Here is an 18,501-nt window from a genome sequence, read left to right on the forward strand (position 1 = left end):
TTTCACCTACAGGCTTCTTTGAGCTCTGCTTACATATAGGTATAATGTCCTAGTTTTCCTTTACTCAGCTTCCTTTCTGTGGGTGATTTCTCACCAGAATTTCTACCACAGTTTCCACCATTCTTCTGTGCTGATGGTGACTTTCAAGTCTGCATTTCTCTAACTTAAACCTTTCCTTTTTTTTTTTTTTGGAAATTGGTGCGGGGAGAGGGGTCTCACTCTATTGCCTGGTCTGGTCTCAAACTCCTGGCATCAAGTCATCCTCCCACCTCAGCCTCCCAAAGTGCTGGGATTACAGGCATGAGCCACTGTGCCCAGCCATCTAACCTAAACCATTTTTCTTAGGTTTATACCAGTTTGTCCTGCTAACACTTAAGACTTTAATATATTCATTAGCTCACTGTCCCCACCCACAGCCACTACCTCATTAATTCTCCTTTGACACCGGTACAGCCTTGTTTTGCCTAACTAGGCCACATTCTGAGAAATACATCATTGGGCAACTTTGTCATTGTGTGAACACCATAGGGTGTACTTACACAAACCCAGTTGGCGTAGCCTGCTACACTTCTAGGCTAGATGGTACAGCCTGTTGCTCCTGGGCTACAAACCTGTACAGCAGGTTACTGTACTGCATACTATAGGTGGTTGTAGCACGATGGTAAGTATTTATGTATCTAAACATAGAAAAAGTATGGTATAAAAGATTAAAAAACGATATGTACGGGGGGCACTTACCATGAATGGAGCCTGCAGGACTGGAAGTTGCTCTGGGTAGTCAAGGGTGAGTGGTGAGTGACTGTGAAGGCCTAGGACATTACTGTACACAACTATAGATTTTATAAACACTATATACTTAGGCTATACTAAACTGATAAAAAATACTTTTCTTTCTTCAATAATAATTTAGCTTACTGTGACTTTATAAACTTAATTTTTTTTTTTTTTTTTTTTGAGATGGAGTCTCGCTCTGTCGCCCAGGCTGGAGTGCAGTGGCCGGATCTCAGCTCACTGCAAGCTCCGCCTCCCGGGTTTACGCCATTCTCCTGCCTCAGCCTCCCGAGTAGCTGGGACTACATATAAACTTAATTTTTAAAACTTTGACTCTACACACTACAGCTGTGCAAAAATATTTTCTTTATATTCTATAAGCTTTTTGTTTTAAAAATGTTTAATGTTTGTTTACTTCTTAAACTTTGTTGTCAAAATCTAAGACACAAATACAGTAGCTTAGGCCTATATTGGGTCAGGATTATGAAGACATGACGAGGCAACAGGAATTTTTCAGCTTCATTTTAATCTCATGGGACCACTGTCATATATGTGGTCCATCATGGACCAAAATGTTATGCAGCACATGAGTGTATTTTCATGGTCAGTTTCAGTTAATAGTGTTAGTATCTATTCTTGCCTAAACCAGTAACATCAGAAGCACTCTTGACTTTTCCCCTGCTTTCACCTCCCACAGTCTGTCACCTGATCCTGGGCCTTTGACTTCAGAAAGGACTTATCTGGTCTCTGCTCTCCATTCCTGTACCATGCCTTAGTTCATGTCTCCGCAGTCCCTCTCCCGGACCACTGTCCCATACCAGTCTTTGTATCTACGTGGTCCGCCTCGCCACCTCATGGTAGCTACCCTTGAAATTCTTTCCTGCAAAGCAAATTGGGCAGGCCATTGCTTCTGAGCCTCTGCAGACTACGGAGTTAATGTCAGCTCCTTAGCCTGCCAGGAAAAGGGCCTCCTCAGTCTGTCCCCAGCAAGTTTTTCCTGCTTCATTCCATAGCTCTCTGAGAAACCCTTTCCCTTCCTCATTGAACTTCTCAACATACTGGATGTAATAGGGCCTTTTATAATTCCTGTGCCTTGAAAGCCTTTCTACCCTTTTTTTTTTTTTTTTAGCAAGCTCTTTCAGTATCCTTCTGGGAAGCTTTTCCTGACTTTTCCAGCCCTTCTCCCCTTTTAAAAATACTTCCAGTGTTTTAAAGTAGTATTCGTGATTGAAAATCTATTTAATTCCTTTGATTTTCGTTTTGTATTGCTTAAGTCAAAGTTTATTTCTCCTGTCTCTGGCCTGGATGTAGTCTGTGCTGAAAAACCCACAGAGTGTGAAGTGTTCTTATTCTGTTAGCTAAATGCATCTGTCTACCTAAACTTCAGTCCGTAAGTTTTGCAATGTAATGCCTATGTACTCTGGTCTTTGTAGATGACCGTTTCAAGTAAACTGCAGAACTTTTGTGTCTAGCTGCTGTGATTTTAATCTGGTTAATAATATAAAAGATGGCAAGGGTACTGAAAAGTTGATTGAATTACAAATTAAGCAAGATATAAATATATTTTTGTATTTTAAAAGTACGTACACTGTAACTTACCTATTTGTTTGTCATCTCCCCTGCTAGACTCTGTTTTTCAAGGACAGGGAGCAAGGCTTATTTGTCTTATATCTAGAACTTAGTTTAGTGACTATTTCATGGTAGGACACTATAAATGTTGCATTACTATGGGTGCAAACATTGGGATACTTTTTATATTTACAAGAACTTTTACATGTGATAAAAATGTAACCTGGGGTAGGGGAAGGGATTCTGAGAGTATGAAATAATACTGCTGTAATGAAAGCCAGGTTAAACATTGAAGGCAAAATTATTTTCTTTCTTTACGCTTAGTTTCCCTGTTCTCTGACCTGGAAGTAATAAAATTTTTAGTTAAATGAGCTCAGATGGTCTCCTGATTTCCGTTGTTAAAAGAAGAGAGGGATAAATTTGAAAACATGCTTTGAATAGTTTAGATGCCTGAAAAATACAGTCAGAACTGTACTGGCACTTTATAGCCATAGTACTAGCTATGAAGAGAAGAAAAAGGTCTGGGGTCTGAGGATTCCAGCAAACATTGAAGTTTACCAAGATCAGCAGATGCCTGAGCCTCTTACTGTTTAGCCTACACGTGCTGGTGTTTGTTTCAGCTCCTGAATGAAGTGAGAAAGAGGGTGCCCTGCTCCCGTGGTGGGCAGCCTTTGCCATGGCATAGGGGCTCTAAGGACCTCTGAATGGCATTCTGAATGGTGCCCAGGCTCAGCACTCACATGTAGACTTACTGGATTTACAGCATTGATGCTGCGCCACAGTGTAGCCATCGTGGTCAGAATACAGTTTTGAAGGAAAGGATAAGGAGCCACTGGGAGAAGGTGAATGACACAGTAAAAGTCACCATGTCAATTTAATGTATCTACTTAGCTTTAAAACAGAAGTGTGGTTTTTGTGCCTTCCCCTTTAAAATGGAAGAATAAAAATTTCAACAAGTAGAACAAATGATAAAAATGTAGAATCTGAGAGGTATTTATCTATGTGCCTTATGCCTGAATCTCTCGGCACTGAAGTGATGCATTTTCTTAGTGATGTGGCATAAAGAAACATAAGGCCATCTCATTCTCACTTCTACCTTCCCACCCAAAGAAAGGCAGTCATAAAAACTCTACTTCATGAAGTCTGCCAGTTCCCTGCGCTTATTTTTATGTCAATTACCTTTGTTGATATGTAGGGTTTTGGTGCTGTGATCTAAAGGGCAGATTTTATGGGCAGTACATGTATTAAAATGTAATTTTTAAAACTAGAAGTCATTTTATTAAAATTACAAATTTTATAACCATAGTTATTGTTTAGAGTTTCAAGTTTAGCTTGCAAATCTTACTGTTTCCATAAGTCTAGCATGTTTCAGCAAGGATTTTTAAGGGACTTTGAAAAATGTTTCGTTAATTTCAATAATGTTAATTAAATATTTCCAATGGTTTTAAACTACAGTTCTGCATTTTATATCTTAGATAATTTTTAAGTGCTTCAGATATCTCCCTGAATTCTAAATAGTCTTTTTATAAACTCTAATAGATTAAATTTATAAACAGTAAAGCTATCATTATCTTAGATGTTCCAAAGCTATGCAGAAACTTAATAAGGTTTCAATTTAAAACCACAAGTCTAAAGAACTTAATTATATATTGCAAATTGAAGTTTCAAGGCTATCATTCTAATATGCTTTTAAACATTACAAGCATATATAATTTCAAAATGCACAGATTTCCTTTCTAACCAAAAAGATGAGTACTACGATTTTCATTCTCTTTTACTTTTATTTAACTCTAAATTTTCCAAAGGTTAAAATACGTACACCCACAGAAGGAAGACCAGTCCTGTCCCAGTTAATTAAAATTTTTGCTGGGTTGTTCACTGGATTCCTCTCATGGGCCCAGCTGGAATTCACTGAATCCTATATTGTAGTCATTATGCAGTTTTTAGAAGGAAAACAAGGCATGGCCTTTACGGGCACACAGCCCACACAGCCTGAGGCCTCAGTCTGTTGATGGGAAATGGCAGGACCTGCTCAGGCTCATCACGGTATTAGAGTTCTCATTTCTTTCACTCTTAAAATAAATGAATATTTTCTTCCATTTATCTTGAAAGATATGTGAACTTGATGAGATCTTGCTATTCTTTCATATTCTTGGAATGCTCAGAATGAAAAGGATCCTTAAGGTGATCTCCAGTTTCGTTTCAGATTCTTCACAGGGTTTGTCCGACTTGCCATTACAATCTGTGAGGTCAGTCTACTGACATCCTCTAGATGTGTATATTGTAACTTTCATATTGTTCTTCATTATCATGACTATCTGAATATGTGTTTCTTCCTCTTCAAATTCACTGCATATATGTGTATCAGTTAAAAGAAACATTTGAAAAGATAAATGGGGCTGCTGTTTTTTCTTTTTTTCCTGCTTCATTTGTCCTTCATAGGGGCTGCTTTTTGAGCACAGGCAAGGAGTCATTTGCCCCTTCTTCACTTCTTATAAGTTACCTGTCCTGGGACTTCTTTACACGATTAATTTCTCAGTTCTGCGGTACTGCTGCCTCCTTCCGTAAGCCAGGTTGACATGGGCTGGAGAGAAAATTACCATAATCGCCTTTCTAGGCGATAATATGCATACAGCTGGACACATCAAGTTGGTTTTTATCCTTTGGCCAGAAAGATAAAGCATCACATTTTCATTTTTTAGAAAAAATATTTTGGGAGGTAGTTTCAGCAGATACTTCCAAAGATGTAAAGTCGTTTGATTTCTGTGACAGAGGCCTCCATTGTCCTTAACCACAGCCCTACCTATAAGGATGCTTTGGCAAAGAATTCACCAGGACTTTGCCTGAAGATCTGCTATTTTGTAAGGTAATTTTTTTTTTTTTAAATGTATTTCAAGGTTTTGTGGAGCAAGGTGAAATGAAAGGTGGAGCAAGGGACTTTCCCTGTCTTTCCTGACTCTATAGAACACCTTTGGACAGACGGAAAAGAGTAGTCCTTCATAACTGAATTTTCTCTGATGTACCTGAGCTTAATTATTTTATACCAACCTTTTTTCAGTCTTTGGTATCAAATGACATAAAGGAGGGAACAGAGAAATAATTAAAGGTCTGTCATTTTCTTTACTTTTATTCTTAATTATACAAGTAATATAGCTTATTATAGAACATTTTTTAAAATGTAGAGAAGAATGTAACTATAATAATGATCACTCATATCCAGTTACCTATTTTGGTATATTTCCTTTGTCTTGTTTTCATGCCAATTTTTTGAGATGAAAATATATATGCGGCTTTATATCCTCTAGTTTTCACTTAACTTTATAGCATGAGAATCTTCTGTAGTCATTAAAGACTTTTTGTAAACATTCTTTTTAATAGCCATGTAATATTCGAATATGATAAAGCATAACCTATGAATAGATTGCCTCATTTGGGACATTTGGTTTATCTATAGTTCTGTCCTTTGTAATCATCTCTGACCCACATGATTGCGCCTGAATCTTTGTCATGGCTCCTTTGATTGTGATATGCCTTACCCTACCACAGCATTTGTGTGGAGGGACAGAAGGTTTTCAGTGGATAGGTTTCTTCCTTCCCTGCTCCCACCCCAGCTCCTTCAGTATACTAGTAGATGAATCAGACTTGGCCTTTTTCTGAGTTCTCTTTGTGGCAGTAGATTCCTTTGTGAACCCAACACATTGTGAGCCCTAGGTATCAGTTTTGGATTGTGTTTTTTAACCCCCTTCTTGTAGGTATTGGATAACAGAATTCTGGGTCATGTTTAAAATGGATGCCAGCTTGACAGACACTATGGAGGAGTTTCAGGAACTGGTGAAAGCTAAGGGTGAGGAGTTACACTGCCGCCTGATTGACACAACTCAAATGTGAGTGTCAGGGTCTTGACTCATCTTTCGAAACCACCTCCTTCCTGTAATATAATCCCAGTTGCTTGCTAGGCTTCTGACCCCCAGCAGTGACTGCTGCTCTCTTTCACTACTCTGAGAAGCCCCTCACGCAGGCAGGTTCAAACTGCCTCACCAAAGTGAAGGCTTGGCATTTAACAGAAAAGCAGAGAAGCTGCACAGTGATAAAGCACTAGGTGACTTATATCCAAGAGCAGAAAAAGTAAGTCCCAGTCAAAAAGAAATCAGGTAGCAAGATATTGACTAAAATTAATCCAGATCATGAGAAACTGAAAGTGCAAATGACTGAACTCACACTTAATGCCAGGAGGCACCCCTGAACTTGTAAAGAGGGACAGGACTGCTAAAAAATGCATTCAGGAGAGGGCGAGGGCTTATAACATGTATGGATGTCTATGAAAGACACTTCAGACTTCCAGAGCCGGACGGGACCCCAGGAATGTTTTAAATCATTCCTTGGAATTCTTACTTATAAGACTGACCCATTCTGGGAAAATGAGTGCCTTTCCTAATGAGGGGAGGGGAATGTATGCACTGTATGCCAAGGTTTTCACAGTGAGGCTGCTTTATTTTGAAATAGTACAAATCCCTAAGCCATAGACTTCTAGAACTGATAATATATTCTAGAGATCATTCCATCCAACATCCTGATTTTTCTGACTGGGAAATTGAGGCTCAGCAAGAACGTGACTCCTCCGGGGTCCAGCTAGTTAAGCTAGTGACAGAGGAGCAGCTAGCCTCTGAGGCCCTGTCCGTGATGCACTATAGCCACGTAGAAATGATTTCAAGATTACATTTCAGAGCCCCAAATAAGTCCGTTTATCAGTTTGGATTCTCTGTACTTCTCTGCTTAAAATTACACAACTTGAAAGATAAGAAATTATTCAATAGTTTCTTCATTTTAAAGATGAAATTAGAGCCCAGGGCAATTCTCAACCCCAGGTCTCCCTGTCCCAATATTTCCTAGCTGACTTTTCTTGACCAAAATTTTCCACAGTATATTCTGTAGGAATTATTAGTCTGTGGGCTATTACTTGGCCAGATATAATTGAGGAATAATGAGTTATGATCTTTCCTTCTGCAGTGCTTTTCAGCGTGTGTAATATGCTCACTGGCCAAAGAGGCTACAAAATTTATAGCACTTCCCAAGCTCATTGACTACAGGGCCCTTTTATCAAGAGATAAGGTTCCCAGGAATCCCAGTTTGGAAAAGACAGGCAACCCGCTGTCTTTCAAAATGGGGCCACTTCCCTTTGCTTGTTTAGTGAAGGAAACTGAATAAGAAATGCACGGGTTGATTACAAGAAAATAATGGGGGCAGGGAGCACTCTAGGGTCAGCTAGGCTTCCTTGATCATTTCAGTAGCTGAGGACATTTGAGGAGAATGACACAGCTCTGCCAAGAGTGACCACATGTTTCTACACGTGATTCCCTCCCTTTATGACATCTTCTAGCTGTGGTTCTTTGAGCCCTTCCTGGCATGAAAACTGTCTCACTACCTTGGGATTTCCAACCAGATAGAGAGTCCCTGTCTTCACATGAGATTGAAGGAACACACAAGTGGAATGGAGGGAGCACACATACCACAGGATACACAAAGGGGCCAGGACCAAAGGCAGGGAAACTGACCGATACCTGAGACTCTTTCCTTCCCACCGCCTTAAAGTAAACTCATTTATCCTGTACCCAACTGCACATTTAAAAGGCTCACTGAAAACCAGCAAGACCTCTTGGTTGCTGCCATGGAAAAAAACTGATTTGGAGAAACCCTGTGAATGCACTGTTTTGGCCGAGGAAAGGTAGCTAATGGTGTTTTGTATATTCTTGTGAAAAATGTTAACGGATTTACTTGCAAAAAGCGATTTATTCCTTTTCCCTGTCTTCTCCCTTTCACATTTACCCACAAAAGCAATGCCCGTGACTGGTCCAGGAAACTTACTCAAAGGATAAAATCAAATACCAGCAAGAAACGGAAAGTCTCCCTGCTCTTTGACCATCTGGAACCAGAAGAGCTATCCGAGCACCTCACCTACCTTGAGTTCAAGTCCTTCCGAAGGATATCAGTATGTACCCAAGGGGCAGGAGAAAAATCTTCCCTGGGATATTTCTGAAAATAAAATGAGAATTCAACAGCCCATCCACTTCATAACCTCGGAGGCCCCCTCAGTAGTGGCAGGCTTTCCTGCCAGACATCAGAGAGTCTGGAAAAATCAGTACCATCTGAATTCCTTTGGTTGTGACTCCTGTGCTTCTCCCATCTCCCTTCTTCCATGCCCCCACCCATACCATCCCACCACTCACTCAAGTTACCATACTGTGGGCACACATCACACACACACACACACACACACTCTCTCTCTCTCTCCCCCCTCCCCCTCCCCCTTTCCCTCTCTCTCTCCCCCCTCCCCTCCCTTCATACCCCTGATAATCATTAGGCTTCAATGACTCTTTTTTTAATCTTCCTCAAAAAAAGAGGGGGAGGGCAGAGGGGCAGGGAAAGGATATGTCCTCTCGGAGTTTGAATTCATTCTGGGGTAAGCTTTGAATGGCTCTGGGAAATCCCAAAATAGATTCTACTGGCCTAGCTCACAACATACCTAAATCCTTGAAGTGGTGCTGGCCCAGAAGTCACTGTGATTCTAGAAGCTAAGCTGTGCTGACCCCTAACCTTTCGACTGGGGCAACTAAGCAGAGTCAAAGGAAGAGAGATTTCAGTTGATCATCAGGAACAGAAAGAGTACACAGGTGCACGCTGTCCTCACTGCAATCCTTGAAACTCCATATGTGATCCCAAAGAGTATTAGTTCTATGTAAGAGAACTTGTCAATGTGTCAGATGCCAACAGACCCTCAATGGCCAATATGCTTTCCTGAGAAATGAAACCCTTGAATAAGGGGTTTAGCCCCTTAGCCCCTAACCCTACCAACAGATACAGTCTTCACCTTCGTGCTAAAAATAGAGACCACCTAGTTGCTGGGTCCATTTATTAAAATGACTGGTATTCTGGTGAGGGAATGGAGGCCCAGAGGGCTGACGGGAACAAGGTCGACACAGCTGATTACAGTCAGAGCTGAGGCTAGGACTACATGCCTGTCTCGGTCGGTCACCACCAATTTATTGAGCTCAGTTGTGTCTGGAAGGAGACCTGCAAACCAGGTTACAAAGGAGAGTTTACATTTTCATTCATAATGTTGACATCCCTTCTGTTTTCACACAGCTGTTTGGCCAGTCAGGAAGCTCCCAGCTTCCATTTGGAAATAACTTCTCCAAGCATTAAGTCTCCATTCTCTGCACCCCTCAGTACCCCAGACCCAAATTGAATGGCTCTGCCTGGGGAGTTCCCATTTGGCAGTGCCTCCCCTGTCAGGGGGAAGGACAGCAGTCAGAGCTGAGAGCAACTGAAAAAAGCCATTTATCACACAGGACATCTGAGCTCTGCAGGGGTCACACTGGCAGGCTGCCTGGTCAGGCCTGCAGGATGTCTGCTTGATGCCAGTGCTCTCATCAGTGGAGGCAGAAGTGAAAAATCAGTGCAGCACAAGGAATCCCAGCCAGTGTCCCTGGGGGTTCAGCAGTGTTCTATTTGCAAGTAAAAACATCAGTTTCAACCTTCGTTTCTTTTGACTGGCATGGTCCCTTCATAGAAGACTATTTCAGGGATGTTTTGTTTTTCCTGTACAGTGCTGAACAATTTTACCAAACACAAGTTTTCTCTCCAACATGAGGTTGGGGGGAAATTTATTTCTGCTGTGAACTGAAAGGCATTTGATATCTTCTGTTTATTATAAAACTTTAGGGGTAGTGAGGATGTTACTGGGACAATTCTTTTTAAAAAAACAAGTGGATTTAATGTTACATTTATAGTGGGAGGGGTATATTAAATGTATCTACTGGAATATATTAATTGAATGAATATTTTCAAAATATATGTATTCAATAAGTTGTAGCTACTTTCTTTTAGAACCAGTAAGAGGTTTGCTTTCTATATCTCTCTTAAGGAGCAATTTTGGTCCTACTCATAGGCTTTCCACCCATCAGCAGCTATAGCACAGTAAACTGGGGCTCAGTTAATTTGCAACTATTTTATTTGGGTTGTGACTTCTTCTCATCTATATATTTACTACTTAGGCAGAACTAAGGTGTACTGTAGTAACAACCCCCCAGCCACCCACCTCCTGCACAATCTCGATGACTTAACTAAGCAAAAGTTGATTTGTCACTCACACTGCATGTCTAACATGGGTCAGCAGAGGCTGATCAGAGTTCCCCAGGAACCCAGATGATGGAGGCTTCATCTTGCCAGAAATTTCCAAGATCTCTGCAGCAGTGGGAAGGCAACAAGGCAGACCATTCACAGGCTCTTACATCTTTCCCTCCAAAGTTACATCGCTTCCACTCAGCGTTCTGCTGGCTGAACTATGTCATATGGTCACGCCTTCTTTCAAAGGGAAGAGTTGGAAGTAATTGGGGAAAAGCACCAAAGACTTCCATAGGAATGTTGAAGAACAACAAAACAGACTGTGCCTCCTCTTGGTTATACAATTTGAGCAGCGGGATTCTTTGTGACAGGGACATAATAGCTACAAACATCACTTAGACTAGATCTTCAGGGACATTTCCAGTTTTACACATGCTGTTTCATTGCCAACCGTAGTCAATGCTATTGTCAAACTGGGAAACCATGGTCAGTGAACATATAGCTAACCACGTTTTATGTACTCCATTTGCCTCTGTTCAAGCTGGTGAGAAGGAAATACAAACAGGCTTGTATTAGCGTGAGGTTCATAACTACTCCACTAGCGCAGCCTTACATATATGTAGCACTTTAAAAAGTTAAAGCTTTCACACATTATCTTCTTTGATCTTCATAACAATTCTGTGTCCTAGATAGGGCAGATTTTATGATCACATTTTTAAGGTAAGAAAACAGCTAGGGAAAGAGAGATTTGTTTTTGTCTGGGGAACTACCTTTTATTCCCTTAACCTTTGCAGCAATACTGATCTTTATTCTGTACTGTATTCTTTAGAATTTAGAACAGTCGGTAACAATATCTACTGAAAGACAGTATTTGGATTAACTAATGTGTCTACACATCCACTTATTCCCAATAACTTTCGATGCAGAGAGATCACGCTGTGGGTAGAATAAGAAAGATTTTCCTCCCATCATGCTTGTTGGCAGGTGGCCAAGATGCAGTAGAAAAGGGCCAGGAGCTCCTCTGTTCCATGGCAGTTCCCAGGCATCAACTGAGCAGACCTGACTTGTCCCTTAAATATCTTCTGGAATACCACAGTACTGATAGTTTTTTTCTTTTTCTTTTTTCTTTTCCTGCAGTTCTCTGATTATCAGAATTACCTTGTAAATAGCTGTGTGAAGGAAAACCCCACCATGGAGAGATCTATTGCTCTGTGCAACGGTATCTCCCAGTGGGTACAACTGATGGTTCTCAGCCGCCCCACCCCGCAGCTCCGAGCAGAAGTCTTCATCAAGTTCATCCAGGTGGCTCAGGTGAATAACTGGTTTGAGACTTTTGGCTTGGGCTATGAGGTACACCTTCTATCCCCTTTTCCTCCAGCTTAGCGTATTAGAGCTGTTTATTTCCCTCCTGAACCGTGGTGGGGGGTGGGGAGGTTTGTGTGCCTTCAACCCGATCTAGATATGGTGATTTGTCTGTTCTTCCATACAAGGACAGTGTGGAGGGGAGGGGGCCATACAGGCCATATCAGGGGTCAGGATCCAGTTTTGGATCTGTTTAGATCTTTAACATTTTTCGAAAGATGCTTACCAGCCTACATTATTTTCCCGAGTCTGGCCCACATGGCAAAGGAAAGGGCAGTTCTAAGATTTACTGGAGCTGGACCAGCCTGAATTGTCTTAGGTCTCTGAGCCCATGCCGTGCTGAATGGCTGCATTTAATGTTTGAGGGGCATTTTATAAGAGGAAAACAGGTACTATGAACCCATATTGGAAGTTCCCCAGAGATTCTAGCTTCTCTGTCCCAGTTACTGTCCTACATAGGCACTGGCATTGCATGGGAAAATAAGGCAAAGTCCTTACCCTCAAAAATAAAAGTCTGGTAAATTTGGAATAAATAAAAGATTATACTTAATAATATCTTTCTTCAACTCTGGATGGTCTAGATCAGTGTTTCTCGAAGTCGACAGCCCTGATCTTGGATCACCTGCTCTGATATTAACTAAAGGTATATTAAAAGTACAGATCTCCAAGCCTAACCCCAGATCCAGGTAATCAGAATGTCCGGTTTGATCCAGAAACCATTGTGTTAAACCAATACTTTAGGTGATTCTAAGAAAGCACTGATCTAGAAGGTGGTCCACAGATCAGCTACAACAAAAGGAGAGAGATGTAACACCTCCCAGATTTGGAATCCACCAGTCCGAATTCAGCAGAAGGGGAGACATGGACAAGGAATTGCAATGCTTCATAACTAGTCATAACCAGTGTAAGGGAGACTCATGGCACAGAGACAAGAGGCAGCCTCTAAGCTCCCCATGTAACTGACATGTACAGTGACTCTGCTGTCATCTGTCTTCTGTGTCACAGAAGCTCCACCAACTACAGAACTTCAATACACTGATGGCTGTGATAGGTGGGCTGTGTCACAGCTCAATCTCGAGGCTCAAGGAGACAAGTTCGCATGTCCCACATGAAATCAATAAGGTCAGTGCTACTGTCTTCTCTGGGACCCTTAGCAGCCTTCTCAGGACGTGTGTCAACATTTTCTCCTTGGGGGGACAGCCCAGAGAGCATTTCCAAACCACACCATCCCTTGTCAACCAGGCTAAGCGGCAGGGAGTCAAACCTTAAGGAAATCCAAAGGATGGAGAAGTCACATTTTTTAGAGTAACTGTGATTTTTGTCTGGCCTCAGACAGTGTCACTGCAAACGTTCCTGCTGGACCAGTTGAAACAATGCGTGCCTCTTCCCATGTGCATAGGCCACTGAATATTCAATTACCATCTTTGACAGATTCCCTCGCTGCAGCTCTTTGCTCTAAAATGTGTTCTCAAAGAGAATTGTGGTTCGGTTGACCATAGATCAGTTTGCACATTGAGTGTAGTTATATAGTGATATGTTAAAAACCTAGCTATCCAGAACCCTTAGAGAATGACATTCTGGATAGTTGAATTTTACCAGATAATTGGATATGAGTTCTTCAGATACCATTTTGTAATATATAATGTTTTATTAATGAATATTTTTCTTAAATGTCCTGTGCATTTTCCTACATTATTAGATTTTACAGAATATACTTTAATCTTTTATGACATAGGGCTGTTTTGCTTGTTTCTTTTTTTTACAGAAACAGGGTCTTGCTCTGTCACCCAGGCTGGAGCATAGGCTGGCATGATCATAGCTCACTGCAATCCCAAACTCCTAGGCTCAAGCGATCCTCCCACCTCAGCCTACCAAGTAGCTAGGACTATAGGTGTGCACCATTATGCCCAGCTATTTTTTTAAATTTTTGTAGAGATAAGGTCTCCCTATGTTGCCCAGGCTCGTCTCCAACTCTTGGCCTCAAGCGATCCTCCCATCTCAGCCTCCTAAAGTATTGGGATTACAGGCATGAGCCACTGAGCCCAGCTGGAGCTGCTGTTATAAATATAAACCACTGTGATATACTGAGGATACAAATGTATGGCTTGGGTTAGATAATGTCTGCTCTTTGAGTACTTTCATCTCATGTAAGAGGACCTTACTGTACTCAAGCCCCGATCTTTCCAAACTGGCATGAAGAAGAACTCTCTTTTTAGGAGAGATACCTGAGCTCATTGCCCTATCTGTTTTTCCCAGGTGTTCAGCTTCCTTTTGGGGAGTCTTTTATGTGTTATCACAGGGCTGGGCCTCTGGGGAGGCCCCCCACTTCCCAGTGGTCTGATCAAAAGGGCATCATCTTTAGTCACCTCTTTATTCCTTAACAGTTCTGCTGAAACCAGGCGCAGCAGTTGAAAAGGTTGCCCACGTCTCAGGTGACAGAGAGAAAGAGTCACAGAGACTAAGAAGCCTTCGAGTCGGTTTAGCTTACAAGAGAGAGCTTGCTGCTCTTCTGCTTGGCGTCCCCCACAGCAGTGCTTCCTGTAGTAGCTACTTGACTCTCAGGGTGGTCTGCATAGTGAATTAGTAAGTCCAGGGTCGAAGCAAAAGTCCCCAAGTTGTTGATTTCACCTTCAGAGGGGAATAAAAATATCTCTATCATTTTTGCTGTTACACTCTTGTCGTGGGAGCCCCTTCCATGCCTAGGGCTCACCTGCACCGTTGGTAGAGGTTTATGAGGAAGCTCTCTTGCCATCTCCCAGTGATTTGAAGGGGTCTGACTCCAAGAACTCCAAGCTCTTCACTGTGGAGAAATGGTATTTTGTAGGCCACAATTTTATTAAGTTTGGGCACTGTGTCTAAAAGGGTTACAGTAGTCTCCCTTTATCTGAGGTTTTGTCTTCCGTAGTTTCAGTTACCTGAGGTCAACTGCAGTCCAAAAAAAATTTAATGGAAAATCCCAGAAATAAATAATTCATAAGTTTTATTTTATTGATTGATTGATTGATTGAGACAGTCTCATTCTGTTGCCCAGGCTGGAGTGCAGTGGTGCAGTCTCGGCTCACTGCAATCTCCACCTCCCAAGTTCAAGCAATCCTCCTGCCTCAGCCTCCCAAGTAGCTAGGACTACAGGTGTGCACCACCACGCCTTGCCAATTTTGTGTTTTTTAGTAGAGACAGAGTTTCACCATGTTAGCCAGGCTGGTCTTGAACTTCAGACCTCAGGTGATCCGTCTACCTCGGTCTACCAAAGTGCTGGGATTACGGGCATGAACCACCATGCCTGGCCAATTCATGAGTTTAAAAATGCATGCTGTGCTGAGTAGCATGATGAAATCTTAAGCCATCCCACTCCATCCTTTCTGTGACTCCTTCGTATCAGTCACTAAGTAGCCATCTCGGTCATCAGATTGACTGTCATGGTATTGCAGCGCTTGTGTTCAAGTAACTCTCACTTTATTTAATAATGGCCCCACAGTGCAAGAGTAATGATGTTGGCAATTTGGATATACCAGAGAGCAGCCCTAAAGTGTTTCCTCTAAGTTCTTTACTTAATAAGAAAAAAATCATATGCTGAGGTTGCTAAGATCTAAGAAAGAAGGAATTGCATCTATGAAATTGTGAAAAAGGAAAGAAGTTCATTCTAGTTTCTCTTTTGCACTTCAAACTGCAAAAGTTATGGCCACAGTGCATGATGGGAATGGCATTACATTTGTGGGTGGAAAACATGAACAGAAATGTGTTCCACTTGACAGCAATCGGGTTTGTTACTATGCACTGTTTCAGGCATCAATTAGGCATCTTGGACTGTATCCCCCTAAGGATAAGAGAGGACTCCTTATGTTGTATGATAACATGATTGGCAGACCGTCACTTCATGTCTTTGCTTCTGAGAAAGCTGGTTATCACTCGTGGGGAATGGATTCTGTGAACTGCTTGCTGACTTGAATGACATGTGATTGAAAAGAAAACCAGATCTGGCTGCTCCCTTTCTGTGCTGGTGAGCAGCCGTTCCCACTTCCAGGGTTGAAGCAGGGTGTAACCTCTAGTGTCCTCTCTCCTGTCCTTTGCTCGGAATTGATCTGGTCTATTCAGTTTTTTAGTTCAAGGTTTTAGTCTGTGAATGGAATGTCACTTGCTTTCTAGTCACAGGCCCATTCTGAGAATCCTGAAAGGCCCACCGAGCACCTCCTAGAGAATAACACACAATAGACTACTGAAGCTCCACTCTTAAAACACATGCTCTTCCCCGTGCCAGCGACATTTCCTGACATCACATTTCAACTGTGAATCAATGCAGTGTCTCTGGAAGCATTAAGAAGACACCAAGGAAAGGCATCACATGGCTTGGGGACAGGAGTTACAGGGATAGTGTTCACTATATATTCTTGCACCTTTTAAATTTTTGTATCAGGTCCTTATTTTTGAAAAGAAAGACATTTTAAAATAAAAATGATAAAACCCCCATTTATAATGTTTAAGTAATATAATAGATTCAGTCATATCTTGTGTTTGTAAGTATATTCTGTGATATTTGACATAGCTGAGGTTTTAACTGGGGAGTCATAATCTGTACCATTTACATGAATTACCCCCTGCTCCACAAATTCTGGATGGGATGAGATCACGGCAGGCGATGCAAATATGCAAGGTGGTCATTACAGACAATACACACTATCTAGCGGGTACCTGTGATGGACTGTTCTGCTTTGTAGGTTCTCGGTGAGATGACTGAGCTGCTGTCCTCCTCCAGAAACTATGACAATTATCGGCGAGCCTATGGAGAGTGCACTGACTTCAAGATCCCCATTCTGGGTGTGCATCTCAAGGACCTCATCTCCCTGTATGAAGCCATGCCTGACTACCTGGAGGACGGGAAAGTGAACGTCCACAAGCTACTGGCCCTGTATAATCATATCAGTGAATTGGTCCAGCTGCAAGAGGTGGCCCCACCCTTGGAGGCCAACAAGGACTTGGTACACTTGCTGACGGTGAGGTTCACACAGGAGAACAATTACTAAGCACCTTCTCCGTGCCAGGTGCCATTCTATACACCTTACCAAATATTAGCTATTAATCCTCACTCTATGAAGCAGATACTATTATTCTCTCCAACATACAGATAGGGATACTAAGGCACAAAGATATACCTTGCCAGAAGACCACACATTATTAAGTAGCAGAGGCTTGATTCAGACCCAGGTGGTGGGACTCTAGAGGCTGTGCCCTTCAGACTTCTAGGACTGTTTCACTACCCCTACGAAAGCAGTCCTAAGCTCTCTGGGAGGAGCTGATGGCAAATTAGGACACAAGTCTTCGTAAAAGATGAAGAGAATGAATGTGCTCTCATAAAAAGGGCAGGCAGTAAGTGAAAAAACAAAAAACACCCAGAGTTATTATTTGGATCCTGGCTTAGATCTTTGCTTTTGGAGATATTCCAGTGAAGGGTAGATGAACACTTGTCAGTGGTGTGGGAGACCAGGATTTGCATCTTGAGTATGGGGTGAGATCAGATGAACTCCCTTCCAGACCTGCAGTTCTGTAGGTCACCAGCTGTGTGACTATGGACATATAACCCTCCAAGATTGCTCTCCTCAGAGGGATTAGTCTCTGGGATGACTTCTAACTTCTCTTCCAGTTCTAGTTATACAGTTTTTAACCTGCTGTTTTTGGGGAGTAGAATAATGATCATAACCTCTTTCTGCCTCACAGCAGCATTGTGATAGAATCCTGGGCTTCACATCAGCTGCTGTGTGATCCTAGCCCTTTCACTTATTAGCCAGGTGACCTTGGCAAGTCTGTGCCTCAGACATCATTTGTAAAAACATGCACTGAATCTTAACATTCTTTGGATTATAAATCTTGTGATGAAAGCTGTGAAGCTTCTTCCCAGAAAAATGTACATGAGCCATATATATATTTATATATCATATATTTATATATAATATATATTTGTTATATATTTATATTATATATTTATACATTATATATTTATATATTATATATAAATATATTTACATAAAAATATATTTTTATATATTTCTATATATTATATATATATATATTTTTTTTTTTTTTTGAGACAGAGTCTCGCTCTGTTGCCCAGGCTGGAGTGCAGTGGCGCCATCTCAGCTCACCGCAAGCTCTGCCTCCCGGGTTCCCGCCATTCTCCTGCTTCAGCCTCCCGGTAGCTGGGACTACAGGCGCCTGCCACCATGCCCGGCTAATTTTTTGTATTTTTAGTAGATATGGGGTTTCACCGTGTTGGCCAGGATGGTCTCGATCTCTTGACCTCATGATCCATCCACCTCGGCCTCCCAAAGTGCTGGAATTATAGGCGTGAGTCACTGTGCCCGGCCCATAAGCCATATATTTTTAAATATGCATGTAATTTTAAGTTCTGAACTCCTTGAAGCCTATCCATAGACTCAAGGTTAAGAATAAGATTATTCCTAAGGACTTCTCTTCTAAAATTTTATAGTTCTAAGATATATGAAACTCATTAACTCTTTTTCTTTTCTTTTCTTTTCTTTTTTTTTTTTTTGGAGACAAGGTCTGGCTCTATCAACTAGACTGGAGTGCAGTGGTGCAATCTCAGCTCACTGCAACCTCTGCCTTCCAGGTCCAAGCCATCCTCCCACCTCAGCCTCCTGAGTAGCTGGGACCACAGGCACACGCCAC

The 18,501-nt window shown here is 41.7% G+C and overlaps 1 protein-coding gene across 4 annotated transcripts in view; it reads left to right on the forward strand.

Moving 5' to 3' along the window:
* The window catches only part of RASGRP1 (RAS guanyl releasing protein 1), a 78,225-nt gene that overhangs the window by 41,526 nt on the left and 18,198 nt on the right, over nucleotides 1-18,501 (forward strand). For 3 of the 4 annotated variants that reach the window (XM_023230235.2, XM_026456345.1, XM_023230237.3), the window contains 6 exons: nucleotides 5,144-5,206; nucleotides 6,093-6,224; nucleotides 8,173-8,326; nucleotides 11,599-11,772; nucleotides 12,829-12,945; nucleotides 16,536-16,811. In XM_023230235.2, the coding sequence (XP_023086003.1) occupies nucleotides 5,144-5,206; nucleotides 6,093-6,224; nucleotides 8,173-8,326; nucleotides 11,599-11,772; nucleotides 12,829-12,945; nucleotides 16,536-16,811 (916 nt within the window). The remainder of the gene's footprint in view (nucleotides 1-5,143; nucleotides 5,207-6,092; nucleotides 6,225-8,172; nucleotides 8,327-11,598; nucleotides 11,773-12,828; nucleotides 12,946-16,535; nucleotides 16,812-18,501) is intronic. The other variant, XM_023230236.1, reaches the window with a different exon arrangement.

The sequence above is a fragment of the Piliocolobus tephrosceles genome, chromosome 6 (genome assembly GCF_002776525.5).
Source record: "Piliocolobus tephrosceles isolate RC106 chromosome 6, ASM277652v3, whole genome shotgun sequence".
Taxonomy (NCBI): domain Eukaryota; kingdom Metazoa; phylum Chordata; class Mammalia; order Primates; family Cercopithecidae; genus Piliocolobus; species Piliocolobus tephrosceles.